The following is a 27,509-nucleotide window of genomic DNA, read 5'->3' as shown; positions in this document are numbered from 1 at the left end:
GTAATTTTGGTATCGCAGTAATCATACTGACTGGAGGAATCATGTTTCCAGGTTATTTTTTATTGAGCAATGAATGTAATAAGAAAACCCAAACAAGTATGGCGGGATTGTGTTTTTTTTTTTCCACCACGTCAACACCCTTGGAATTGTTTTACCGTATTTCAATATATTATATGGTAAATTAATTGAGGTCATTGAAAATTACAACTCATTCTGCGAAAACCAAGCCCTCATGCGGCGATGTTGATGGAAAAATAAAAGTTTCACGACAAAATTGTTATTTGCTTTTTGACGGCAAATGACAAAACAAATCGTACTCATTATTTGGATGCTCGACTTGTCTGGAACTTGATGTTGCGCCACTTATGTCACTGTGAAGCCTTAAAGGGAAACTGTCAGCAGGTTTTTGCTACTTCGTCTGAGAGCAGCATAATATAGGCAAAGAGATTCTGAATCCAACGATGTATCACTTAGGTTACTGGGTGCAGCAGTTCTGACACAATCTGAATTTTTAGGTTTAGTTATGTAGCAGAGCCCAGGCAGCTGTCCCTGCCCACACCAGGCTCTCTATAGAAATTGTACATTGATAACGAGGTATCAATCACAGGAGGAGGCGTGCCAGACTTCTCTGCATGTAACTTTCTACTCCTGTAATGATAATGGTCCTGCTGCTTAAACAAACAAAAGATTGGACTGTGATAAAACAGGTATGCCTGAACTTTCTGTGTTAACCCCTGCAGCATGCTGGCTTCAGTTTACATAGCAAAAACCTGCTGACAGATTCCCTTTAACCCTAAGCAAGTCAGGTAGATGAGCATAGTCCTATAAAGAAAGGCAGGTAGATGAGCGTATCTATGGAGCAGGACAGATAGACGATTGTAGATCTACGGAGCAGGACAAGTAGACGATTAGAGATCTATGAAGCAAGACTTGTAGATGATTGAAGATCCAGGATGCAGGATAGATAGATAGGTAAGTATACATTTAGAATGCAGGAGATGTAGATGATTGTAGATCTATTAATTAGGACAAGCAGATGATTGTAGATCACTCAAGCAGAACATGATTGTAAATTTATGAAGCAGGACAGGTAGATGATTGTAGATCTAGGAAGCAGGACAGGTAGATGATTGTAGATCTAGGATACAGGGTAGATACATGTAATGCCCACCGCAGAAGATGGTAAAGTGGCGAGCAGGAGTGGACCCACTGGACCACAGGGGGACCCCCGCCTTACCCTTAGTGGGAGGGGCTTCACTAAACACCCAATGCGAGGCAGACGCCAAGTGCCACTCCCAGGGCAGAGACTGGGACTGTGGCAGCTGACTCCAAGGGCAGAGACGGACACGGGGACAGGCGGACATAGTCACTAGTGTAGCAAGGACCTCCTGGGTAACTAAGGATGGTGGCAAGGCCAGGAAGGATGGACATAGTCTCTAGTATAGTAAGGGCTAAGAGCCTCCAGGGTAGCTGAGGCTTGTGGTACGGCCGGGGTGGACAGGCGCAGTTTCTAGTAAAAGCAAAAGCTTCCAGGGTAGCTGAGGCTGCTGGTATGGCCGGGAAGGATGGACACAGTGTACCAATGAGACCGGAAGACAGGAAAAGGCACTGTACACTGTAACGGAAGCACAGAGGACAAGGGAACCAGCTGGCTAGCGCACAGAATGACTAACTGAACACATTGGTCGGGCACCTCCCCTAGTGGGAGAGTGCCTTAAGTACCTAGTGCCTCTCAGCGATAGGCTGAGACACTTCCAGCAAATGGCATGCTGGCCCTTTAAGAGAAGGGCAGCAGTGCACGCATGCCCTAGAAACACTCCTGGAGGCCCTATGCTGCGTGCACAGGCCCTGGGAGGAGGAAACAGGGAGCACCCATGTGGAGGAACGCGGGGACACCGGGTAGCATGGTGAGAGCCGGATGCGGTGGTAAGTGCACGTCCCTGTGGGAGGGGAAGCGAGGGGTGCAGGGATGTCAGCGCTACAATAGATAATTGTAGATCTATGAAGTAGGAAATAATTGTAAGATCTATGAAGCAGGACAGGTAGATGATTGTAGATCTATGAGACAGGACAGGTAGATGATTGTAGATCTATGAGACAGGACTGGTAGAAGATTGTAGATCTAGGAAGCAGGACAGGTAGACGATTGTAGATCTATGAGACAGGACTGGCAGAAGATTGTAGATCTATGAGACAGGACTGGCAGAAGATTGTAGATCTATGAGACAGGACTGGTAGAAGATTGTAGATCTATGAGACAGGACTGGTAGAAGATTGTAGATCTATGAGACAGGACTGGCAGAAGATTGTAGATCTATGAGACAGGACTGGTAGAAGATTGTAGATCTATGAGACAGGACTGGCAGAAGATTGTAGATCTATGAGACAGGACTGGTAGAAGATTGTAGATCTATGAGACAGGACTGGTAGAAGATTGTAGATCTAGGAAGCAGGACTGGTAGAAGATTGTAGATCTATGAGACAGGACTGGTAGAAGATTGTAGATCTAGGAAGCAGGACTGGTAGAAGATTGTAGATCTATGAGACAGGACTGGTAGAAGATTGTAGATCTATGAGACAGGACAGGTAAACGATTGTAGATCTATGAGACAGGACTGGTAGAAGATTGTAGATCTAGGAAGCAGGACAGGTAAACGATTGTAGATCTATGAGACAGGACTGGTAGATGATTGTAGATCTAGGAAGCAGGACAGGTAGATGATTGTAGATCTATGAGACAGGACTGGTAGATGATTGTAGATCTATGAGACAGGACTGGTAGATGATTGTAGATCTAGGAAGCAGGACAGGTAGAAGATTGTAGATCTATGAGACAGGACTGGTAGAAGATTGTAGATCTATGAGACAGGACTGGTAGATGATTGTAGATCTAGGAAGCAGGACAGGTAGATGATTGTAGATCTATGAGACAGGACTGGTAGAAGATTGTAGATCTATGAGACAGGACTGGTAGAAGATTGTAGATCTAGGAAGCAGGACTGGTAGAAGATTGTAGATCTATGAGACAGGACTGGTAGAAGATTGTAGATCTATGAGACAGGACAGGTAAACGATTGTAGATCTATGAGACAGGACTGGTAGAAGATTGTAGATCTAGGAAGCAGGACAGGTAAACGATTGTAGATCTATGAGACAGGACTGGTAGATGATTGTAGATCTATGAGACAGGACTGGTAGATGATTGTAGATCTATGAGACAGGACTGGTAGATGATTGTAGATCTAGGAAGCAGGACAGGTAGATGATTGTAGATCTATGAGACAGGACTGGTAGATGATTGTAGATCTATGAGACAGGACTGGTAGATGATTGTAGATCTAGGAAGCAGGACAGGTAGAAGATTGTAGATCTATGAGACAGGACAGGTAGAAGATTGTAGATCTATGAGACAGGACTGGTAGAAGATTGTAGATCTATGAGACAGGACTGGTAGATGATTGTACATCTATGAGACAGGACTGGTAGATGATTGTAGATCTAGGAAGCAGGACAGGTGTACAAAGCGGGTCAGGCTGTTGAGTGTAGACCTAATTTTGTCAGGTGTATGTGTAACAGGACTGGCGTGTCACCGCTATCCCTCACTGCTTCCCCTTCTTCTTCTTGGGCCGGGCCTTTCTCTTAGTCTTAGACTCTATGATTTGCTGGGACTGTTTCTTCAGACTGGCGCGTGTCACCACATCGCCTTCGTCCTCTCCGCTGTCCTCGTCATCTGCAGGAAGACAAATATCAACAGGCAGTGAGCCGCCAAAATAAACATATGCACAACCCCAGACCCGTTAGCTCCCCACTTACCATCAAACTGGTCCTGCTTGGCCGATGCCGGTAGTGGGATGCGAACGTTAAACGCTGGGAGTTTACCCTCAATGGAAGCCTGGAACTGGAGACAAGAGGCAACGCGGTCATACCCCAATGGCGTATATTGCTTATGCCGCCATGTTGAAAACCTATCCATCTTGGTTTTTCCAAACCATTCGTCTTACCTCCTCCTCCTCCATCTGCCTTAGGATCTCTCCAATGTTCTGGCCATCCAGCTCCTCCAGGAGTTTCTGCAGCTTCTGGTCGGTGGTGTCAAGGACATCCAAGACGTACTCGTCTGACTGAGAGGACAGATCCTTTGCAGGAAAATGGCTCCTGGGCTGATAAAAGAGAATAATAGCTGAATGAATTCTGGATTTTCTATTGGCCGGCTTCACTTGCCTCCATGCCTAAGTACTCACCACCTTTACATGCTGCACTTTGGTGGACAGGTGCTCCACTCCGGATTTTGCTGCCACCAAGATTTTGGCCATTTTCTCCAGCTCTTCCTTGTACTTGTCTCGTCTCTTCTCTTCCTTCTGTAAATGAGCTTGAAGCTCTTCTAAAACCTGTTGACCGCTGCAGTTGTGGCAGATGGGACATAAGTAGTAAAACAGGGTGCGGACCTTGAAAACTGAAGCATTTTATATGGCGTTCGATTGGTCAGGGCAATCTTCAATTCTGCACCCGACATCCTGGGTTCCCCTAACGCTTAATAGACCCCTGAACATCATGACTTCCCGAGGACTAGTAAGCACCAGAAGAGCCCAGGAGGACAGGACTGGGCGAAACAAAATGCTCACTTTAATGCCTGCTTTACACACTTCAATAAATCTTTCAATCCATCGTCGGGGTCAAGTTGTAAGTGACGCACATCCTGCATCGTTCGTGACGTATTTGCGTGTGACACCTACGTGCGATCAAGATTGAACGCAAATACGGTGATCGCATACACGTCGTTTATTCCTCATACATTGGACGTTTTGTTGTATGAACCTAGTCAATTGAAACGTGTAACATCCCTCATACGATTGTGATGTCTGAGGCTATGTGCGCAGGTGTGCGCTCTGCACCGCAGCTTAAAAAAGGTCCGCTTCAGAGCGCAGCTGAAAAGCTGCATTCTGAAGCACCTCACAATGTCTGTCATGCACTAATCTCTGTCAGTCGGTCACTATCTCTGTCCCACTCTCTCTGTCCATGTCAGTCTATCCCTCTTAACCCCCCTCTCTCATACTCACCGATCCCCGGCGCGGCACTGCACGGCATTCACACTGCTCCGGCGGCTTTTACTATTTTGAAAAAGCCGGCCGCCCATTAAACAATCTCGTATTCCCTGCTTACCCCGCCCACCGGCGCCTATGATTGGTTACAGTGAGACACCCCCCCACGCTGAGTGACAGGTGTCACACTGCACCCAATCACAGCAGCCGGTGGGCGTGTCTATACTGTGCAGTGAAATAAATAATTAAATAATTAAAAAAAACGGCGTGCGGTCCCCCCCAATTTTAAAACCAGCCAGATAAAGCCATACGGCTGAAGGCTGGTATTCTCAGGATGGGGAGCTCCACGTTATGGGGAGCCCCCCAGCCTAACAATATCAGCCAACAGCCGCCCAGAATTGGCGCATACATTAGATGCGACAGTTCTGGGACTGTACCCGGCTCTTCCCGATTTGCCCTGGTGCGTTGGCAAATCGGGGTAATAAGGAGTTATTGGCAGCCCATAGCTGCCACTAAATCCTAGATTAATCATGTCAGGCGTCTCCCCGAGATACCTTCCATGATTAATCTGTAAATTACAGTAAATAAACACACACCCGAAAAAATCCTTTATTAGAAATAAAAAACACAAACATATACCCTGCTTAACCACTTTAATCAGCCCCAAAAAGCCCTCCATGTCCAGCGGAATCCAGGATGCTCCAGCGTCGCTTCCAGCGCTGCTGCATGGAGGTGACCGGAGCTGCAGCAGACACCGCCGCTCCTGTCACCTCCACGCAGCAACTGAAGACAGCCGCGCAATCAGCTGAGCTGTCACTGAGGTTACCCACTGTCACTGGATCCAGCGGTGGCCGCGGGTAACCTCAGTGACAGCTCAGCTGATTGCGCGGCTGTCTTCATTAGCTGTGTGGAGGTGACAGGAGCGGCTGTGTCTGCTGCAGCTCCGGTCACCTCCATGCAGCAGCGCTGGAAGCGACGCTGGAGCATCCTGGATTCCGCCGGACATGGAGGGCTTTTTGGGGCTGATTAAAGTGGTTAACCAGGGTATATGTTTGTGTTTTTTATTTCTAATAAAGGATTTTTCGGGTGTGTGTGTTTATTTACTGTCACTTACAGATTAATCATGGAAGGTATCTCGGGGAGACGCCTGACATGATTAATCTAGGACTTATTGGCAGCTATGGGCTGCCAATAACTCCTTATTACCCCGATTTGCCAACGCACCAGGGCAAATCGGGAAGAGCCGGGTACAGTCCCAGAACTGTCGCATATAATGTATGCGCCAATTCTGGGCGGCTGTTGGCTGATATTGTTAAGCTGGGGGGCTCCCCATAACGTGGGGCTCCCCATCCTGAGAATACCAGCCTTCAGCCGTATGGCTTTATCTGGCTGGTTTTAAAATTGGGGGGGGGACCGCACACCGGTTTTTTTAATTATTTAATTATTTATTTCACTGCACAGTATAGACACGCCCACCGGCTGCTGTGATTGGGTGCAGTGTGACACCTGTCACTCAGAGTGGGGGCGTGTCTCACTGTAACCAATCATAGGCGCCGGTGGGCGGGGTAAGCAGGGAATACGAGATTGTTTAATGGGCGGCCGGCTTTTTCAAAATAGTTAAAGCCACCGGAGCAGTGTGAATGCCATGCAGAGCCGGGGATCGGGGATTGGTGAGTATGAGAGAGGGCTGCTCAGTTCAGTTACTCAGGAGTTTAGCGGTCACCGGTGAGTCCTTCACTGGTGACCGCTAATCAGGACGCGACACAGACAGAGCCGCAGCATGACAATGAAGTCGGGGGAAGTTCACCCGAGTTCATTCTGACAGTGCGGCTCTGTCTGTGTCTGCTGTCATCTGCCATTCAGCTATGCTACATGGCTGTCTGTGTCTGCTGTCAGCGGCCATGTAGCAGAGCTGAATGGCAGATGACATAGTAAAAACGCATCCCTACACATTACACACGCTTGGCAAGTCAATAAATAAAAAAAAAAAGGGTGCCCAATGCATACGTCACAGAACACATGATCTAAAGGATCGCACACAAAATTGATCAACTTAACATAGACTACTAACGGACGTGTGACAGCAAATGAACGACCTACGTGTGATCTCATTCAATCGCATATGCGACCTGGGCGTGTCACATCGCATACGAGATCGCACACCTAATTGTAAGGTGTAAAGCAGGCTTTAGGCATTATCCATTGACATTTAGAAATACGTTGAGTCTTTGCTCTTTTATTAACCCCAAACACCCTAATAGAGTATTCCAAGTGGGGTATTAGTTCCCGTCTGTTTTGGTGATGGTATACCCCTAGGATATGACATCACTAACTATGGAGGGAATATCCCATTAACCACGGCTCCCATCTGACTTATTTGTAGGTACCTGGACAGCTTGGCCTCCCCGGAATACTTCAGCTCCTGGAAGGCGTCCTGCAGTCTTTCTTTCTCCTCTTTAAGCCTCACCAAAGTCCGCTCGTTCTCGCTTTTCAGCTCCTCCAAGTGTTTGTGGGTCTCCCCCTGGGCAATGAAGCGTCTCACGACCTCCTAATTAGTGGAGGATACGGAGTTAACTTTAACATCATCTATTTTGTAAAGCGTTCTCCAGATTGTGTCAACTATTCATGTTTGCTGGGACGCCGACTTACTCACATCCGCAGCCGGGGTTGTGTCCCCCCGCAGCTCTGCGGCCGCCCATGTGCTCGTCTGCTTTCATCTGCCCCCAGGACCCGTGCACGTCGCACAGGCTCCCCAGAAGCGCATGCACAGTGGTCCTCATCTTAAAGGGGCCGGAATGCTATTTCCCTATGTATTTAAGGCACCCTCCCATTAGGGGAGGTGCCTGAGCAACAATTCAGTTAGTCAGTATACCAATCTGCTAGCTAGTTAGTTGTCAGGTCCCGAGCTTCTGTTCTGTTATCCCTGTGTCCATAATCTGTACCTGCCTTCTCATATCTCTGTCCCTGCCGTGCCCACCATATCTATCCATACTCGTCTGCCTGTCTGCCTTAGGCTTGGTTCACATTTCCGTCAATTTGTATCAGTCACAATCCGCCGCTCTGGTAAACAACGCAATCCGTTTGGAGGATTCCGTTGTTTCCATAGACTTGTATGAGCGGCGGATTGTGACTGATGATGCTGCATTGCATCCTCCGCCCAACTGATCAGTCATGGAACGACTGACCGTCGGGCAGCAGCAACGCAGCATGTAGCGTTTTTTGAGCAGCGGAATCCTTTTGATTCCGCTGCGCATGCTCTCTCTCGGCGGCTGAACGATCAGCTGATCGCCCGGTGACTGGCTTCTGTGAGCAATCAGCTGTTCACCCGGCGGCCGGCTGTTGTGAGCGATCAGCTGTTCACCCGGTGGCCAGCTGCTGTGAGCGAGCAGCTGTTCACCCAGCGGCCGGCTGCTGTGAGTGATCAGCTGTTCACCCGGCGGCCGGCTTCTGTGAGCGATCAGCTGAACGCTCTCATTAGCCGGCCATCGGGAGATCATCTGTTCACTCTCAAAAGCCGGCAGCCGGCTAATGCTGATCGCTCTCATTAGCCGGCCGCCGGGTGATCAGCTGATCGCTCTCATTAGCCGGCCGCCGGGTGATCAGCTGATCGCTCTCTCTCTCACGTTTTACAATGGAGTCCGACAATGAATTCTTATTCTTGTCATCCGTTGTACAACGCATCAGTCACAAGCGTCAAGCAACGTATGTGACTGTTGCAAAACAACGAAAATGTTAACCTAGCCTTAGTCATCCTGACTGTACATACCAATACCTTTGCCCATACGAATGTCCTTACCTGTCTGTCCTTGTCATGCCCACGATACCTGTCCGTACCTGCCTGCCTGTCTGCCTCAGCCAGCCCATCTGTACCTGCCTGTACCTGTCCTGGGGGTCGGCTGCCACAGTCCCGGTCACTGCCCTGGGAGTGCTACCTGGCAACCAACTCGCGGTAAATGCTTAGTTAAGCCCCTCACACTAAAGGGTAAGCCCGGGTCCCCCCTGTGATCCAGTGGGTCCACTATTGCTGCTCGCTGCCCTTACAACGGTCGTCAGTGTTCCACACTGCACTGGTTAAAATAATATATGCTCTCCTCAACCGCCTGCAGCTGGAGCCTCTCCCCTCTGCCCTATCTGTAGTAGGAGAAAATATCACAAACCCTTTCCCAATTACAGTGGATATAAAAAGTCTACATACACTTTCTAAAAAATTCTAATAAGAGGAATAATTTCAGAACTTTTTTCCCCCTTTAATGTCACCAATAATCTACACTAATCCATATAGAAAACAGAAAATAAAAATAAAAAAACTAAAATAATGTGGCTGCATAAGTGTGAACACCCTCATACAATTGGGGATGTGGTTGTTCAGAATTAGCCAATCACCTTTACCCTCAGGTTACATACGGCCGCCATCATTTAGAGGAGGAATTCTGATTAACCCGTTTTAGGAGGATTTTCCTTACTTATTCTTAGTTACATTTTACAGCAGAAGCCATGGTCCGTAAACAGCTGACAATACAGCAAAGGGATCTCATTGTTGAAAGTTAAGGAGACGGTTAAATTTTTTTTCCAAGGCATTATATATACCATGGAGCATTGTGAAGGTGTCATCAAGAAGTGGCTTAAATTTGTCACAACAATGACATTAAATAAATCTGTACATCCCTCAAAAATTTGTGAAAAAACAAGAAGACAATTGGACAAGGGGCTGCCAAGAAGCCGACAGCGACATTAAAGGAGCTGCAGGAATTTCTGGCCAGTAATGGTTGTGTATTCCATGTGACAACAATGTCCTGTATTCTTCATGTGTCTGGCCTGTGGGGTAAATTGGGAAGACTGAAGGTTTTTTTTTTACAAATAAAAACATCCAAGCTCGGCAAAGTGTTGACAAAACATACGTCAAGCCTGCCGAAAGCATGCGTGGAAAACATGTTATGGCCTGATGAGACCAAGAGTGAACTTTTTGGCAAGAATGCAAAGAGTCATGTTTAGCGGATAACCAACACTGGCATCACAAAAAGATCACCATACCCACAGGGAAGCATGGTGGAGGCAGCATTGGTGGAGGGACTTGATTTAAATCGTAAACTAGGTAAAGAGGGAAATGATCGGCAGCAGATTAGCAGCCTCTGCTTTTTGCAGGATTTCTACACGATGACTGTTTCTGGATTGTGCAGAAAATGCTGCGGACTAACAAACAGTGAGGGTGACTATATATCTTGATTGTTAAATTAAAAGGTCCTCTAAGTTACTTACAAATATATATATGGCAGCCTCTTAACTTTCCACCTACTATTCATCCCCCATATTGCAGACCCTTACCTGTGTATCTGTCACCCCCGTGGCCTCCTTAATCCTCTGAAAAGCCTCCTGATAGGATCGGATTGCCTTTTCTTCCTCGTGTCCGTTAGATACCAGTTGGATGTCGGTAGGAGCGTCCTCTCCGGGTAAAGTCACACGCTGAGCCTGAAACGTCAAAAATGGAAGCAGTGTAAGTAACAGATATGTTGACACCTAGCTGAAGCCATCCGTCATTTGCTAAAACTTATAGGTAGTTGGCGAATCCTACAAAAATCAATGGCCAAAGTTGTATCTGTGAGGTGCCACCACTAGGGGGAGCCAATTTGCAGTAATGCCCTACACTCCCCCTAGTGGATGATCTGAGAAGAGCTGCTATTCTGGCAGTCACACCGGCAGTGGTTCAGAGAATGGGCCCATGTCTCCCCAACACCACTTTGCGGGTCACAAATGGCAACTTACTCTTCTTTCGGCCCGCTCAGCATACATGCGTCTCTCTTCTGCCTGACGCTTGTACTCCTGAAGGATTCGGTCCCGTTCCCTGCGTTCGCGGTGAAACTCCTCTTCCTGGTGCTGAAGTTCCGTCTGTAATGGAGGATGATGGAAATCAATGATGGACGTTGGAAAACCCTAATTGGCGGAGACCCCAAAGCCACTGGAGAGTTTTCCCATAATCAAAGGTAGAGATTTGAGATGATCTACCAGCAGATTTGGGGATGTAGGCTAAAGGTCCATTTACATGGTTCTGATTATCGGCCTGGGCAAACACATCACCAATCAACCGACAAATGAGCAAAATGCTTGTCCGATGGCTGATCGGATTATTTATGCAGACCTCAAAATCATCGTTGTCGGTAGCACATCCCCCCAAAATAAGGAGGGCTATGCTGCCTGTAGCCCCAGCTTCTCTAGTGCGCCGGCGCTCCGCAGCACCCTAGTGCCATGTCCCTGCTCCCTCCTCTTTCCTACACGGCCATCCTCATGCAGCACGGCCCTCTTCTTACCTGCATGGTTGTCCACGTGTAGCATGGTCCTCTGCACTCTCGAACGACCATCCTCGTATTGCGTGGTCCTCGGCTTGCCTCGCCCCACCCCCTCCCCGTGGCCACCCATGTGTCGCATGGTCCTCTGCAAATGCACACTGTGTGTCAGTCTCCTAGGCCTGGTTTTTCCTGGTTTCAAGCCTAGTGGGTGTACGTACGTGCTTCCTGTATCTTTATGAGGAAGGGTGCGCACCTTGCTAAGGTGTCCCCAGTCTATCACTGGGAGGCACCAGGTCCTTAAGGCTTCCTCCCCTGATTGGAGGGGCAAGAGCAATGCATTAGGAACCAGATCCGAGCTGTGTGCTGGTCCTGACTGTTTGCTCTGGTCTCTCAGCCTCCAGCACCAGTCCCGCATGCAACCAGTTCTTCTCTGATGTGTCGGTCCTGTCTGTTTCCCTGGACCGATCTTATCTGTTCCCTGGTAGCACCCTTTGTCCCTCTCCTGTGTCGGTACCCACCTGCACCTGTCGTCCTGTCTGTCTCAGCTGTCCCAGTTGCACCTGTGTCCAATGATCTGTGCCTGATGTCCCATGTCTGATAATTTAGACCCTGACGACTGAAGTTAAGTGCCAGATGACCTGGACCCTGATGATCGGAGTTCCTCCAGATGTCCTGTCCCAGCTGCACATGTGTCCGATTTCCTGTGCCTGGTGATCCGTACCTGATGACCTGGACTCTGATGACCGGATTTTCATGCCAGATGACCTGGACCCTGATGACTAAAATTCCTTGCCAGATGACCTGGACCCCGAAGACTGGCGTTCCTCCAGATGTCCTGTCCAGGCTGCACCTGTGTCTGATGTCTTGTGCCTGATGTCCCATGCCTGGTGATCCGTACCTGATGACCTGGACTCTGATGACCGGATTTTCATGCCAGATGACCTGGACCCTGATGACTAAAATTCCTTGCCAGATGACCTGGACCCCGAAGACTGGCGTTCCTCCAGATGTCCTGTCCAGGCTGCACCTATGTCTGATGTCCTGCGCCTAATGTCCCATGCCTGGTGATCCGTACCTGATGACCTGGACCCTGATGACCAGAGTTCCTCCAGATGTCCTGTCCCAGCTGCACGTGTCCGATGTCCTGCGCTTGATGTCCCATGCCTGGTGATCCGTACCTGATGACCTGGACCCTGACGATTGAAGTTACTCCAGATGTCCTGGACCTCGACGACCGAAGTTCCTTGCTGGATGACCTGGACCCTGATGACCGGAGTTTCTCCAGATGTCCTGTCCCAGTGTACCTGTGTCTGATGTTCTTTGACTGATGTCCCTTTCCTGGTGACCTGAGCCTGATGACTCGTGCCGGAAGTTCCTTACCTGTCCCTGCCTGTCCAGCCATTCCCCATTCAGACTGTACCTCATGTTCTGCCAGTGTCTGTCCTGTCTATGACTGTGTCCACCTATACTACTGTCCTCCTGCTCCGCTCAGCTCCCACAGTCCCGGTCACTGCCCTGGAAGTTGCACCTAGTGTTCCAACTCATGGCAGGCACTTAATCAAGTCTCTCCAACTAAAGGCTAAGCCTGGGTTACCCTGTGGTTCAATGGGTCCACTACTGCTGCTTGCCAACAACTGCGACAACATGCACGTTGTGTGGGGACAGAACGATCATTATGGGCTACTAAACGAGGGTCGATCGACTTCTATACGGTACTGACACTTGTTTACAAGCTGAATTCGACTCGTCTAAATGTTCCTTTATTATGTAAACCATCCAGGAACTACTAGTGTGTGTAATCAGATGTCACAGCCCACCCCCACATACCCGGGCCGTGTCCCGTGACATCACCGCATCCTTGTTCATCATCTGGAGTTCCTTCAATTCATTCCTCTGTCGGAGGATCTCGGCCTCGAGCAGATCCAGCTGTGACTGAAACGTCAGGCTTTCCTCCTGCAGAAATAGCAGCAGAGCAACGTACAACTCGGGACCCTCAGAACATAACCCGGCCTTAGAGGGGGGGTAACTACGTCTCTCGCACGTCACCTGCATGTGGTCCTTCAGCTTCTGGTACACGCTGTAGATGTGCTCCGATTCCTGCAACTTCAGCTGCGCTTTTTCCAGACGATTTTCCAAAAGACGCAGAGACTGGAGAAGGCGGAGGGCATGGAAGGGGTTAAAAGCTGAGCGCTCAGAGGTATAGCATTATAGAGACGAGAACGGAAGGACTTCTAATTCTATACTTTTATACTTGTTGCCTAGGTTTCCGGCCACTTCTGCAAAGTTTGTGTTTCCGGCCACCTTCAGTTCCCCTGTGCTCATCCCACGCTGCCTCTACCGGCCGCCTGCGAAATAGGTGCGGCCATACTGCAGGTGTGAACTGTTAGTGTACAGGAGTGTACCCCCCACCCCCAATGCTAGAGGGCCGGGAGCCGAGGGCCGGGGAGCCGGGGGCCGGGGAGCGGTGAGATCCTGAAGAAAGGAGGCCGACTATGAGCACCAGACAGATGGGGGGACGACTGTGAGCACCAGACAGATGTGGGGCCGACTGTGAGCACCAGACAGATGGGGGGGCGACTGTGAGCACCAGACAGATGTGGGGCCGACTATGAGCACCAGACAGATGGGGGGCGACTGTGAGTACCAGACAGATGTGGGGCCGACTATGAGCACCAGACAGATGGGAGGCTGACTATGAGCACCAGACAGATGGGGGGCGACTGTGAGCACCAGACAGATGTGGGGCCGACTATGAGCACCAGACAGATGGGGGGCGACTGTGAGCACCAGACAGATGTGGGGCCGACTATGAGCACCAGACAGATGGGGGGCGACTGTGAGCACCAGACAGATGTGGGGCCAACTATGAGCACCAGACAGATGTGGGGCGACTATGAGCACCAGACAGATGTGGGGCCGACTATGAGCACCAGACAGATGTGGGGCCAACTATGAGCACCAGACAGATGTGGGGCCGACTATGAGCACCAGACAGATGTGGGGGCGACTGTGAGCACCAGACAGATGGGGGGCGACTGTGAGCACCAGACAGATGTGGGGCCGACTATGAGCACCAGACAGATGGGGGGCGACTGTGAGCACCAGACAGATGTGGGGCGACTGTGAGCACCAGACAGATGTGGGGCCGACTATGAGCACCAGACAGATGGGGGGCGACTGTGAGCACCAGACAGATGTGGGGCGACTGTGAGCACCAGACAGATGGAGGGCGACTGTGAGCACCAGACAGATGGGGGGCGACTGTGAGCACCAGACAGATGTGGGGCCGACTATGAGCACCAGACAGATGGGGGGCGACTGTGAGCACCAGACAGATGGGGGGCGACTGTGAGCACCAGACAGATGGGGGGCGACTGTGAGCACCAGACAGACGTGGGGCCAACTATGAGCACCAGACAGATGTGGGGCCGACTATGAGCACCAGACAGATGTGGGGGCGACTGTGAGCACCAGACAGATGGGGGCGACTGTGAGCACCAGACAGATGGGGGGGCGACTATGAGCACCAGACAGATGTGGGGGCGACTGTGAGCACCAGACAGATGGGGGCGACTGTGAGCACCAGACAGATGGGGGCGACTGTGAGCACCAGACAGATGGGGGGGCGACTATGAGCACCAGACAGATGTGAGGGCGACTGTGAGCACCAGACAGATGGGGGCGACTGTGAGCACCAGACAGATGGGGGGGCGACTATGAGCACCAGACAGATGTGGGGGCGACTGTGAGCACCAGACAGATGGGGGCGACTATGAGCACCAGACAGATGGGGGGCGACTGTGAGCACCAGACAGATGTGGGGCCAACTATGAGCACCAGACAGATGTGGGGCCGACTATGAGCACCAGACAGATGTGGGGGCGACTGTGAGCACCAGACAGATGGGGGCGACTGTGAGCACCAGACAGATGGGGGGGCGACTATGAGCACCAGACAGATGTGGGGGCGACTGTGAGCACCAGACAGATGTGGGGCCGACTATGAGCACCAGACAGATGTGGGGGCGACTGTGAGCACCAGACAGATGGGGGCGACTGTGAGCACCAGACAGATGGGGGCGACTGTGAGCACCAGACAGATGGGGGGCTGACTATGAGCACCAGACAGATGTGGGGCCAACTATGAGCACCAGACAGATGGGGGGCGACTATGAGCACCAGACAGATGTGGGGCCGACTATGAGCACCAGACAGATGTGGGGCCGACTATGAGCACCAGACAGATGGGGGGCGACTATGAGCACCAGACAGATGGGGGGCGACTATGAGCACCAGACAGATGTGGGGCCAACTCTGAGCACCAGACAGATGGGGGGGCGACTATGAGCACCAGACAGATGGGGGGCCGACTCTGAGCACCAGACAGATGGGGGGCGACTATGAGCACCAGACAGATGTGGGGGCGACTATGAGCACCAGACAGATGGGGGGCGACTGTGAGCACCAGACAGATGGGGGGGGCGACTATGAGCACCACACAGATGTGGGGCTGACTATGAGCACCAGACAGATGGGGGGCGACTATGAGCACCAGACAGATGGGGGGCGACTATGAGCACCAGACAGATGTGGGGCCGACTATGAGCACCAGACAGATGGGGGGGCCGACTCTGAGCACCAGACAGATGGGGGGCGACTATGAGCACCAGACAGATGGGGGGGCCGACTCTGAGCACCAGACAGATGGGGGGCGACTATGAGCACCAGACAGATGTGGGGCCGACTATGAGCACCAGACAGATGGGGGGCGACTGTGAGCACCAGACAGATGGGGGGGGCGACTATGAGCACCAGACAGATGTGGGGCTGACTATGAGCACCAGACAGATGGGGGGCGACTATGAGCACCAGACAGATGTGGGGCCGACTATGAGCACCAGACAGATGGGGGGCCGACTCTGAGCACCAGACAGATGGGGGGCGACTATGAGCACCAGACAGATGGGGGGGCCGACTCTGAGCACCAGACAGATGGGGGGGCGACTATGAGCACCAGACAGATGTGGGGCCGACTATGAGCACCAGACAGATGGGGGGCGACTGTGAGCACCAGACAGATGGGGGGGCGACTATGAGCACCAGACAGATGTGGGGCTGACTATGAGCACCAGACAGATGTGGGGCCGACTATGAGCACCAGACAGATGGGGGGCCGACTATGAGCACCAGACAGATGGGGGGGCCGACTCTGAGCACCAGACAGATGGGGGGGCGACTATGAGCACCAGACAGATAGGGGGCGACTATGAGCACCAGACAGATGGGGGGCGACTATGAGCACCAGACAGATGGGGGGGCCGACTCTGAGCACCAGACAGATGGGGGGCCGACTCTGAGCACCAGACAGATGGGGGGCTGACTTTGAGCACCAGACAGATGGGGGGGCTGACTTTGAGCACCAGACAGATGGGGGGGCTGACTTTGAGCACCAGACAGATGGGGGGGCTGACTCTGAGCACCAGACAGATGGGGGGCTGACTATGAGCACCAGACAGATGGGGGGCTGACTATGAGCACCAGACAGATGGGGGGGCTGACTTTGAGCACCAGACAGATGGGGGGGCTGACTCTGAGCACCAGACAGATGGGGGGCTGACTATGAGCACCAGACAGATGGGGGGCGACTATGAGCACCAGACAGATGTGGGGCTGACTATGAGCACCAGACAGATGTGGGGCCGACTATGAGCACCAGACAGATGGGGGGCGACTATGAGCACCAGACAGATGGGGGGCGACTATGAGCACCAGACAGATGTGGGGCCGACTATGAGCACCAGACAGATGGGGGGGCCGACTCTGAGCACCAGACAGATGGGGGGGCGACTATGAGCACCAGACAGATAGGGGGCGACTATGAGCACCAGACAGATGGGGGGCGACTATGAGCACCAGACAGATGGGGGGGCCGACTCTGAGCACCAGACAGATGTGGGGCCGACTATGAGCACCAGACAGATGGGGGGGCCGACTCTGAGCACCAGACAGATGGGGGGGCGACTATGAGCACCAGACAGATAGGGGGCGACTATGAGCACCAGACAGATGGGGGGCGACTATGAGCACCAGACAGATGGGGGGGCCGACTCTGAGCACCAGACAGATGGGGGGCCGACTCTGAGCACCAGACAGATGGGGGGCTGACTTTGAGCACCAGACAGATGGGGGGGCTGACTTTGAGCACCAGACAGATGGGGGGGCTGACTCTGAGCACCAGACAGATGGGGGGCTGACTATGAGCACCAGACAGATGGGGGGCGACTATGAGCACCAGACAGATGTGGGGGCGACTATGAGCACCAGACAGATGGGGGGCGACTGTGAGCACCAGACAGATGGGGGGGCCGACTCTGAGCACCAGACAGATGTGGGGCCGACTCTGAGCACCAGACAGATGGGGGGCTGACTTTGAGCACCAGACAGATGGGGGGGCTGACTTTGAGCACCAGACAGATGGGGGGGCTGACTCTGAGCACCAGACAGATGGGGGGCTGACTATGAGCACCAGACAGATGGGGGGCGACTATGAGCACCAGACAGATGTGGGGGCGACTATGAGCACCAGACAGATGGGGGGCGACTGTGAGCACCAGACAGATGGGGGGGCGACTATGAGCACCAGACAGATGTGGGGCTGACTATGAGCACCAGACAGATGTGGGGCCGACTATGAGCACCAGACAGATGGGGGGCGACTATGAGCACCAGACAGATGGGGGGCGACTATGAGCACCAGACAGATGTGGGGCCGACTATGAGCACCAGACAGATGGGGGGGCCGACTCTGAGCACCAGACAGATGGGGGGGCGACTATGAGCACCAGACAGATAGGGGGCGACTATGAGCACCAGACAGATGGGGGGCGACTATGAGCACCAGACAGATGGGGGGGCCGACTCTGAGCACCAGACAGATGTGGGGCCGACTCTGAGCACCAGACAGATGGGGGGCTGACTTTGAGCACCAGACAGATGGGGGGGCTGACTCTGAGCACCAGACAGATGTGGGGCCGACTCTGAGCACCAGACAGATGGGGGGCTGACTTTGAGCACCAGACAGATGGGGGGGGCTGACTCTGAGCACCAGACAGATGGGGGGCGACTATGAGCACCAGACAGATGTGGGGCCGACTATGAGCACCAGACAGATGGGGGGGCCGACTCTGAGCACCAGACAGATGTGGGGCCGACTATGAGCACCAGACAGATAGGGGGCGACTATGAGCACCAGACAGATGTGGGGGCGACTGTGAGCACCAGACAGATGTGGGGGCGACTGTGAGCACCAGACAGATGGGGGGGCCGACTCTGAGCACCAGACAGATGTGGGGCCGACTCTGAGCACCAGACAGATGGGGGGCTGACTTTGAGCACCAGACAGATGGGGGGGCTGACTTTGAGCACCAGACAGATGGAGGGGCTGACTTTGAGCACCAGACAGATGGGGGGGCTGACTTTGAGCACCAGACAGATGGGGGGGCGACTGTGAGCACCAGACAGATGTGGGGCCGACTATGAGCACCAGACAGATGGGGGGGCTGACTTTGAGCACCAGACAGATGGGGGGACTGACTTTGAGCACCAGACAGATGGGGGGGCTGACTTTGAGCACCAGACAGATGGGGGGACTGACTTTGAGCACCAGACAGATGGGGGGGCTGACTTTGAGCACCAGACAGATGGGGGGGCTGACTTTGAGCACCCCCACCAATCAGCTGATGGAATAGTCTTAAAGTTAACCTAGTACAGAAATGGTGCGTGATTTTTTCCACCAATTTCTTCCACTTGGAATCTTCCTCCCTCCATATTTTCTGTATCCGTACATTATATGATTTGTGTCCCGCAAATAACGAGCCCGAGTACAATTATGTCAATGGTAAAATAAAAAAGCTCTGGCTCTTGGAAGAAGAAGAGGGTAAATTAAAATGCAAAAACGAAAAACGGCCCTCGACAGGGGTCAACAACGTATCTTAATATCCAAACTAGATGGTCGTTGGCAGCTATATCGGCCGTCTCTCCCTATAGACCTATAGGTAAGAATATGGGGGCGTCATGTGGGCCAAATGTCACCCCGAGTGCCAGAATTTAGGTACAAAAATGAGCACAAGTTCAGACAACAAAGAGGTGGGTAAAAGCGAGAGAGAAGAGCCTAATATGCCCATCCATCATTGGCCACTTTGATAAACTGGGCATTTCTGCCATCTATACATTAGGCCTCTTCACAGGTCTGTGCATTAAACGCACGTGTGTGACGGTCCGTGGTGCAGGTCTGTATGGCTGCCAGTGTGTCCCTATATGTGTAGCACATGGACAGCATGAACAGGTATACTTACTTGTCTCCGGCACTGCTGCGGTCATACTTGCTTCTGGGTCCTCCGTCAGTGCTGTGAATATTCATGAGGCATAATGAATGGGCCCGGAAGCAACAGCAGCGCCGGAGACGGGTAAGTATAAAAATCCATTTAATTCCAGTGACGTGGGTTTTCTCCGGTAAGTGTCACACGGATCACATCAGTGTGCGGTCCGTGTGACATTCGTGCTGCCGGCAGAAAACGGACATGTCGCCGTGTAGAGCCCATGGACATGCGTGAATTCCACATGGACACACAGTTCATGTCAAAACACGGATGTGTGCGCAAACCCATTAATTTTAATGAGTGTACGTGTCTCCATGTCTCCGGTAAGTGTGGAAATGGACACCACCGTACTGGAGACATGGATGTGTGAAGGAGGCCTTAGATGGGGTGGAATAGCGGCCAGAATCACAGGGGACACAAGAAAGGGTGTAATTAAGACGATTAGTTAATAACCTGCTGAGGAGTTTCCTCCTGTTCTGTGACTTCATTCTGCGGATGAAACAAGTTAGAAGATGAAGACACCGGATTATATTCCTGTATACAGTTGTACTTAAAGGGGTGGTACGAGATTAGGAAAAAAAAAAACAGAACGAGGCTGCATTCTTCCAACAATAGCACCACACCTGTCCGCAGGTTGTGTCTGGTATTGCAGGTCAGCACCATAAATAATATTATTATTATTATTCACCCATTATTATTATTATTATTCACCCAATATTATTATTATTATTATTATTATTATTCACCCCATATTATTATTATTATTATTATTATTATTATTATTAATAATAATAATAATAATAATAATAATAATAATAATATGGGGTGAATAATAATAATAATAATAATAATAATATGGGGTGAATAATAATAATAATGGGTGAATAATAATAATAATAATATGGGGTGAATAATAATAATAACATGGGGTGAATAATAATAATAATTATAATAATAATATGGGATGAATAATAATACTACTACTAATAATAATATGGGGTGAATAACAATAATAATAATACTACTACTAATAATAATATGGGGTGAATAACAATAATAATAATAATAATAATATGGAGTGAATAATAATAATAATAATAATTATTCAGAGAGGGAGGGGGGAGGGAGGGCATTGGGGTTTTGTTCTGATGATTGTAAATGATGGTAATTGAAACTCTAAAACTTGTCATTATTATTGTTGACAAATATCGTATGTTACAAGTTCTTTTTTTGAAACATAATAAAAAGAAGTTTAAAAAAATAATAATAATAATATGGGGTGAATAATAATAATAATAATAATAATAATAATAATATGGGGTGAATAATAATAATAATAATAATAATAATAATAATAACAATAATGGGTGAATAATGATAATAATAATGGGTGAATAATAATAATAATAATAATAATAATAAAAAAAAATATGGCTGAGCTACAAATACCTGACACAACACGCTGATAGCTGAGCAACTGTTTTTAGATGAAAGCAACCATGTGGGTTTTTTTTAAGTCTGTCCAACCCTCATCCTATCTTCTTCCCACTCCCAAAAAGCAACTGAAAATGGTCCTAAATGATGATGTAGAACTGGAACAATCCCCACCTGACAAGGCACATTTGTCATTCAGGAGTGTGGAAAAGCTGGGTGATCCCCCAATGTGATAGCTGTGAGGGCAGAGGGGGGGGAATCCCTACTGACGAGAGGTTGGGAATATGGTTGCGGGGGCACAGATGTGGTGGGCGATCACCTGCTCCTCCTGTGGCCCTCCGCCATCTTTCTCGGGCTCCTCCTCTCCACGGCTCTGCTTATACGCAGTCTGCAGCTCCTCCAGGCGTCTCCTCCGTACGTCCGTCTGGTGGCGCAGGGCGTTGAGCCGCTTGATCTTGTCGCAGAGTTTCTGATCCATCAGCTGGACCGCGGCCTGAGGACACAAGTCAATGGTTATCACTGATACATGGGTTGTTCCTCTTCTACAATTCGAGACTGCCACCTGGGTCCAGTGGCCACATTGGTTGTCCGTGGCCACCGGACAGGTGCAGGGTGATCCCCCTCCTAGCTGCCGGAATCTGCGGAACCTCTTCTGATGTGTAGGCCCGGCGGGACTGTGGCAGTGGAACGCACCCATATCGTTGTGCCGGCCCTAGTAATCAGAACGAGTGCAGAGGATTTCGGCTCTTGTTTAGTCCGGATTTGTCCCTACTTATGACCGGTGGTCCGCACCCTGCACTCTCACCTGGTAGGTCACAGCTCAGATTACACTCCAGTAGGAGCCAAGCTGCAGTACCCGGGATGGCCACTACACGGTGTTTGGCGCCGTGCTTTGCGGATACCAGGGATCGGCTGAGCTATGGGGGGTGTCGGACCCCCACTGATCTGCTATTAGTGATGTATCGCACTGGACTCTTATGTAGCCGGATATATTGAAGCTTTGCCTGGGATATATATCAAATAAAGCATGAACGCCTGACAGCAATGGGCCTGGACAGCCATCAATTCAGCCATATTGTTAGCAAGAAGTCGCCCAGTCCTGCGGGAAATAGATTATTGTGTGAAAATAGTCACGTGTCGTCCACAGAGCCCGGGTGACAGGACAGCGGAGGTCTGCCATAGCACGTGAGTCCAGCAGGACTTCTCCTGGAGTTTCCCTTTAAGTGACCATGGCCTGTACCACGTGTGACCACACAATCACTTACTTGTCCGCTTTTGCTCCTCATCGCCGCCCTCTCCACCACATGACTGTGGAAAGCCTCCTTGATCACCTTCTCGTCCCCCTGAGGAGCAGAGTGAGGGAATGGATGAGTGCGGAGACAATGCAAGGAAGGACAAGCCCAATAATCGGCTTCTTGGACCTCACCGCGAGGGCGTCCGCCAGCTTCTTGTGCAGCCTCTTGTTCTCCTGTCGCAGGAACTGAATGGTGTCGGCGTTCTTGTGGATGGTGGAGCTGGCGCTCTCCTGGTACGCCTTGTGGTCGCCATCTGCCAAGAGCGGGAAACAGTCCATTACTAAGTGCATTACACCCGCCACTGCCCTACATCTGCCAAGAGCGGGAAACAGTCCATTACTATGTGCATTACATCCGCCACTGCCCTACATCTGCCAAAAGCGGGAAACAGTCCATTACAATGTGCATTGCACCCGCCAATTCCCTACATCTGCCAAGAGCAGGAAGCAGTCCATTACTATGTGCATTACACCCGCCACCGCTCTACATCTGCCAAGAGCGGGAAACAGTCCATTACTATGTGCATTACACCCGCCACTTCCCGACATCTGCCAAGAGCGGGAAACAGTCCATTACTACGTGCATTACACCCGCCACCGCCCTACATCTGCCAAGAGCGGGAAACAGTCCATTACTACGTGCATTACACCCGCCACCGCCCTACATCTGCCAAGAGCGGGAAACAGTCCATTACTATGTGCACTACACCCGCCACTGCCCTACATCTGCCAAGAGCGGGAAACAGTCCATTACTAAGTGCATTACACCCGCCACTGCCCTACATCTGCCAAGAGCGGGAAACAGTCCATTACTATGTGCATTACACCCGCCACTGCCCTACATCTGCCAAGAGCGGGAAACAGTCCATTACTATGTGCATTACACCCGCCACTGCCCTACATCTGCCAAGAGCGGGAAACAGTCCATTACTAAGTGCATTACACCCGCCACTGCCCTACATCTGCCAAGAGCGGGAAACAGTCCATTACTATGTGCATTACATCCGCCACTGCCCTACATCTGCCAAAAGCGGGAAACAGTCCATTACAATGTGCATTGCACCCGCCAATTCCCTACATCTGCCAAGAGCAGGAAGCAGTCCATTACTATGTGCATTACACCCGCCACCGCTCTACATCTGCCAAGAGCGGGAAACAGTCCATTACTATGTGCATTACACCCGCCACTTCCCGACATCTGCCAAGAGCGGGAAACAGTCCATTACTACGTGCATTACACCCGCCACCGCCCTACATCTGCCAAGAGCGGGAAACAGTCCATTACTACGTGCATTACACCCGCCACCGCCCTACATCTGCCAAGAGCGGGAAACAGTCCATTACTATGTGCACTACACCCGCCACTGCCTTACATCTGCCAAGAGCGGGAAACAGTCCATTACTAAGTGCATTACACCCGCCACTGCCCTACATCTGCCAAGAGCGGGAAACAGTCCATTACTATGTGCATTACACCCGCCACTGCCCTACATCTGCCAAGAGCGGGAAACAGTCCATTACTATGTGCATTACACCCGCCACTGCCCTACATCTGCCAAGAGCGGGAAACAGTCCATTACTAAGTGCATTACACCCGCCACTGCCCTACATCTGCCAAGAGCGGGAAACAGTCCATTACTATGTGCATTACACCCGCCACTGCCCTACATCTGCCAAGAGCGGGAAACAGTCCATTACTATGTGCATTGCACCCGCCACTTCCCTACATCTGCCAAGAGCGGGAAATAGTCCATTACTATGTGCATTACACCCGCCACCGCCCTACATCTGCCAAGAGCGGGAAACAGTCCATTACTATGTGCATTACACCCGCCACTTCCCTACATCTGCCAAGAGCGGGAAACAGTCCATTACTATGTGCATTACACCCGCCACTTCCCGACATCTGCCAAGAGCAGGAAACAGTCCATTACTATGTGCATTACACCCGCCACTGCCCTACATCTGCCAAGAGCGGGAAACAGTCCATTACTATGTGCATTACACCCGCCACTTCCCGACATCTGCCAAGAGCAGGAAACAGTCCATTACTATGTGCATTACACCCGCCACTTCCCTACATCTGCCAAGAGCGGGAAACAGTCCATTACTATGTGCATTACACCCGCCACTGCCCTACATCTGCCAAGAGCGGGAAACAGTCCATTACTATGTGCATTGCACCCGCCACTTCCCTACATCTGCCAAGAGAGGGAAATAGTCCATTACTATGTGCATTACACCCACCACCGCCCTACATTAGTGAGATCCCGTGAAATCGGCATAATACATTTACTTATTGGCGACCACTGTGATGACCGCTGGGTCCGCACTGCTCAAGGCCCCCACATCCGGGGTCGTGGGTCGTTTTGTAGCGCACAGTGGACTTTCTTACCCAGGAGCTGGATCTTCTTCTGCAGCTCGGTGATCTGCTCATGAATGGGGGGCTTCACTCCGGAGACAGCGGCGGTGCTGGGCATGGCTGCCTGGCAGAGGAGGAGAGATAAGGGGCACGGTCATACTGGCATCAGACACAACTGTAGGGGCGGCTCTCACAGCTCGGCCTGTATGTAGGGGTGGTCCGGATGGAGGTCGGTATTTAAAGGTAGTGTGGCCTGGGGTCTATGTATAGGGATAATCTGGTCGGGGGTCTGTACTTCTGGCAGTCCGGCCAGAAGTCAGTATTTCTGGTGCTCAGGTCGGGGGTCTGTATTTCCAGTAATCCAGTCGGGGGGTCTGTATTTCTGGCAGTCTGGACGAGGGTCTGTATTTCTGGTAGTCTGGTCGGGGGTCTGTATTCTGCTAGTCTGGTCGGGGGTCTGTATTTCTGGTAGTCCGGTCGGGGGTCTGTATTTCTGGTAGTCCGGACGGGGGTCTGTATTTCTGGTAGTCCAGTCGGGGGTCTGTATTTCTGGTAGTCCGGTCGGGGGTCTGTATTTCTGGTAATCCGGTCGGGGGTCTGTATTTCTGGTAGTCTGGTCAGGGGTCTGTATTTCTGGTAGTCTAGTCTGGGGTCTGTATTTCCGGTAGTCCGGTCTGGGGTCTGTATTTCCAGTAATCCGGTCGGGGGTCTGTATTTCCGGTAATCCGGTCTAGGGTCTGTATTTCTGGTAGTCTGGTCGGGGGTCTGTATTTCCGGTAGTCCGGTCGGGGGTCTGTATTTCTGGTAGTCCGGTCAGGGGTCTGTATTTCTGGTAGTCGGGGGTCTGTATTTCCGGTAGTCGGGGGTCTGTATTTCCGGTAGTCGGGGATCTCTATTTCCGGTAGTCGGGGGTCTGTATGCCCGGCAGTCCGGCACGGGGTCTGTATTTCTGGTAGTCTGGTCGGGGGTCTGTATTTCTGGTAGTCTGGTCGGGGGTCTGTATTTCTGGTAGTCTGGTCGGGGGTCTGTATTTCCGGTAGTCCGGTCGGGGGTCTGTATTTCCGGTAGTCCGGTCGGGGGTCTGTATTTCCGGTAGTCCGGTCTGGGGTCTGTATTTCTGGTAGTCTGGTCGGGGGTCTGTATTTCCAGTAATCCGGTCAGGGGTCTGTATTTCTGGTAGTCTGGTCGGGGGTCTGTATTTCTGGTAGTCTGGTTGGGGGTCTGTATTTCCCGTAGTTCGGTCGGGGGTCTGTATTTCCGGTAGTCCGGTCGGGGGTCTGTATTTCCGGTAGTCCGGTCTGGGGTCTGTATTTCAGGTAGTCCGGTCGGGGATCTGTATTTCTGGTAGTCCGGTCGGGGGTCTGTATTTCCGGTAGTCCGGTCTGGGGTCTGTATTTCCGGTAGTCCGGTCGGGGGGTCTGTATTTCTGGTAGTCTGGTCTGGGGTCTGTATTTGCGGTAGTCGGGGGTCTGTATTTCCGGTAGTCGGGGGTCTCTATTTCCGGTAGTCGGGGGTCTGTATGCCCGGCAGTCCGGCACGGGGTCTGTATTTCTGGTAGTCTGGTCGGGGGTCTGTATTTCTGGTAGTCTGGTCGGGGGTCTGTATTTCTGGTAGTCTGGTCGGGGGTCTGTATTTCCGGTAGTCCGGTCGGGGGTCTGTATTTCCGGTAGTCCGGTCGGGGGTCTGTATTTCCGGTAGTCCGGTCTGGGGTCTGTATTTCTGGTAGTCTGGTCGGGGGTCTGTATTTCCAGTAATCCGGTCAGGGGTCTGTATTTCTGGTAGTCTGGTCGGGGGTCTGTATTTCTGGTAGTCTGGTTGGGGGTCTGTATTTCCCGTAGTTCGGTCGGGGGTCTGTATTTCCGGTAGTCCGGTCGGGGGTCTGTATTTCCGGTAGTCCGGTCTGGGGTCTGTATTTCAGGTAGTCCGGTCGGGGATCTGTATTTCTGGTAGTCCGGTCGGGGGTCTGTATTTCCGGTAGTCCGGTCTGGGGTCTGTATTTCCGGTAGTCCGGTCGGGGGTCTGTATTTCCGGTAGTCCGGTCGGGGGTCTGTATTTCCGGTAGTCGGGGGTCTGTATTTCCGGTAGTCGGGGGTCTGTATTTCCGGTAGTCGGGGGTCTGTATGCCCGGCAGTCCGGCCCGGGGTCTGTATTTCTGGTAGTCTGGTCGGGGCCTGCATTTCCGGTAGCCCGGCCGGGGGTCTCTCTTAGTTGGGGGTCTGTATTTGGGGGCTCTGTGGGTTATCTCCCTCCTGAACATGGCTCATGCCCGCTGGTAAATGTTCCTGTATCAGATATGTTGCACCCCCCTATTCCCCGCTGCCATCCCCACATACACGGTCGCCCCCGTTATTTTGGGTGTAAGGACTTGTGTCTCGGCCATTACTCTATATTACTATCACACAGTGCAGGACTCTGCTCACCTTCTGATGTGTCTCCAGCGCAGGCTCCTCTGTCCACAACAACTCTGCTGCTTAGCAACCGTTTCCCTAACAACGACTGACACGCTTTTCCATTGGCTAAGCCCAATCCGCCACCTTGGTACTCTCATACCACTTCCTTTAGGAACCTATGGACCATGTTCAGACTGCCGTTTCCTCAAAATTAAAAAAACAACAATAAATTATAACACAGAGGTTGATTAAGCAATGGATATTATTCTCCGCAATAGTTTAAAAAATGGGATTAAAACAGACGGGTATTGCCCCAACCAAGATGGCCGCTTGTG

At 51.4% G+C, this 27,509-nt stretch overlaps 1 protein-coding gene across 1 annotated transcript; it reads right to left on the bottom strand.

Moving 5' to 3' along the window:
- Positions 1–52: 52 nt before the first annotated feature.
- On the bottom strand, positions 53–27,452 carry ODAD3 (outer dynein arm docking complex subunit 3). Its single transcript, XM_075346567.1, has 15 exons — positions 27,205–27,452; positions 24,818–24,908; positions 22,555–22,676; positions 22,394–22,471; positions 21,448–21,621; positions 20,148–20,183; positions 13,364–13,465; positions 13,145–13,270; positions 10,797–10,919; positions 10,359–10,502; positions 7,424–7,584; positions 4,239–4,395; positions 4,002–4,157; positions 3,814–3,898; positions 53–3,730 (listed from the first exon to the last, which is right to left on the bottom strand). The coding sequence occupies exons 2-15, from the start codon at positions 24,900–24,902 to the stop codon at positions 3,600–3,602; spliced, it is 1,680 nt and encodes a 559-aa protein (XP_075202682.1). The 5' UTR covers positions 24,903–24,908; positions 27,205–27,452; the 3' UTR covers positions 53–3,599.
- Positions 27,453–27,509: the final 57 nt, after the last annotated feature.

This window comes from Anomaloglossus baeobatrachus, chromosome 4 (assembly GCF_048569485.1).
Source record: "Anomaloglossus baeobatrachus isolate aAnoBae1 chromosome 4, aAnoBae1.hap1, whole genome shotgun sequence".
NCBI classification, from domain to species: Eukaryota; Metazoa; Chordata; class Amphibia; order Anura; family Aromobatidae; genus Anomaloglossus; species Anomaloglossus baeobatrachus.
The sequence above is the reverse complement of the archived record's forward strand: the minus strand, read 5'-3'. Positions and strand labels throughout refer to the sequence as shown.

What these genes read in the sequence shown, in the direction of transcription:
- ODAD3 (XM_075346567.1), bottom strand. Translation starts at nt 24,902, where the DNA reads ATGCCCAGCACCGCCGCTGTCTCCGGAGTGAAGCCCCCCATTCATGAG. An exon ending in TGAGGAGCAAAAGCGGACAA is followed by an intron (nt 21,622 to 22,393) that starts GTAAGTGATTGT and finishes TTGTGTCCTCAG; the next exon opens with GCCGCGGTCCAGCTGATGGA. An exon ending in GAGGGCCACAGGAGGAGCAG is followed by an intron (nt 20,184 to 21,447) that starts GTGATCGCCCAC and finishes TTTCATCCGCAG; the next exon opens with AATGAAGTCACAGAACAGGA.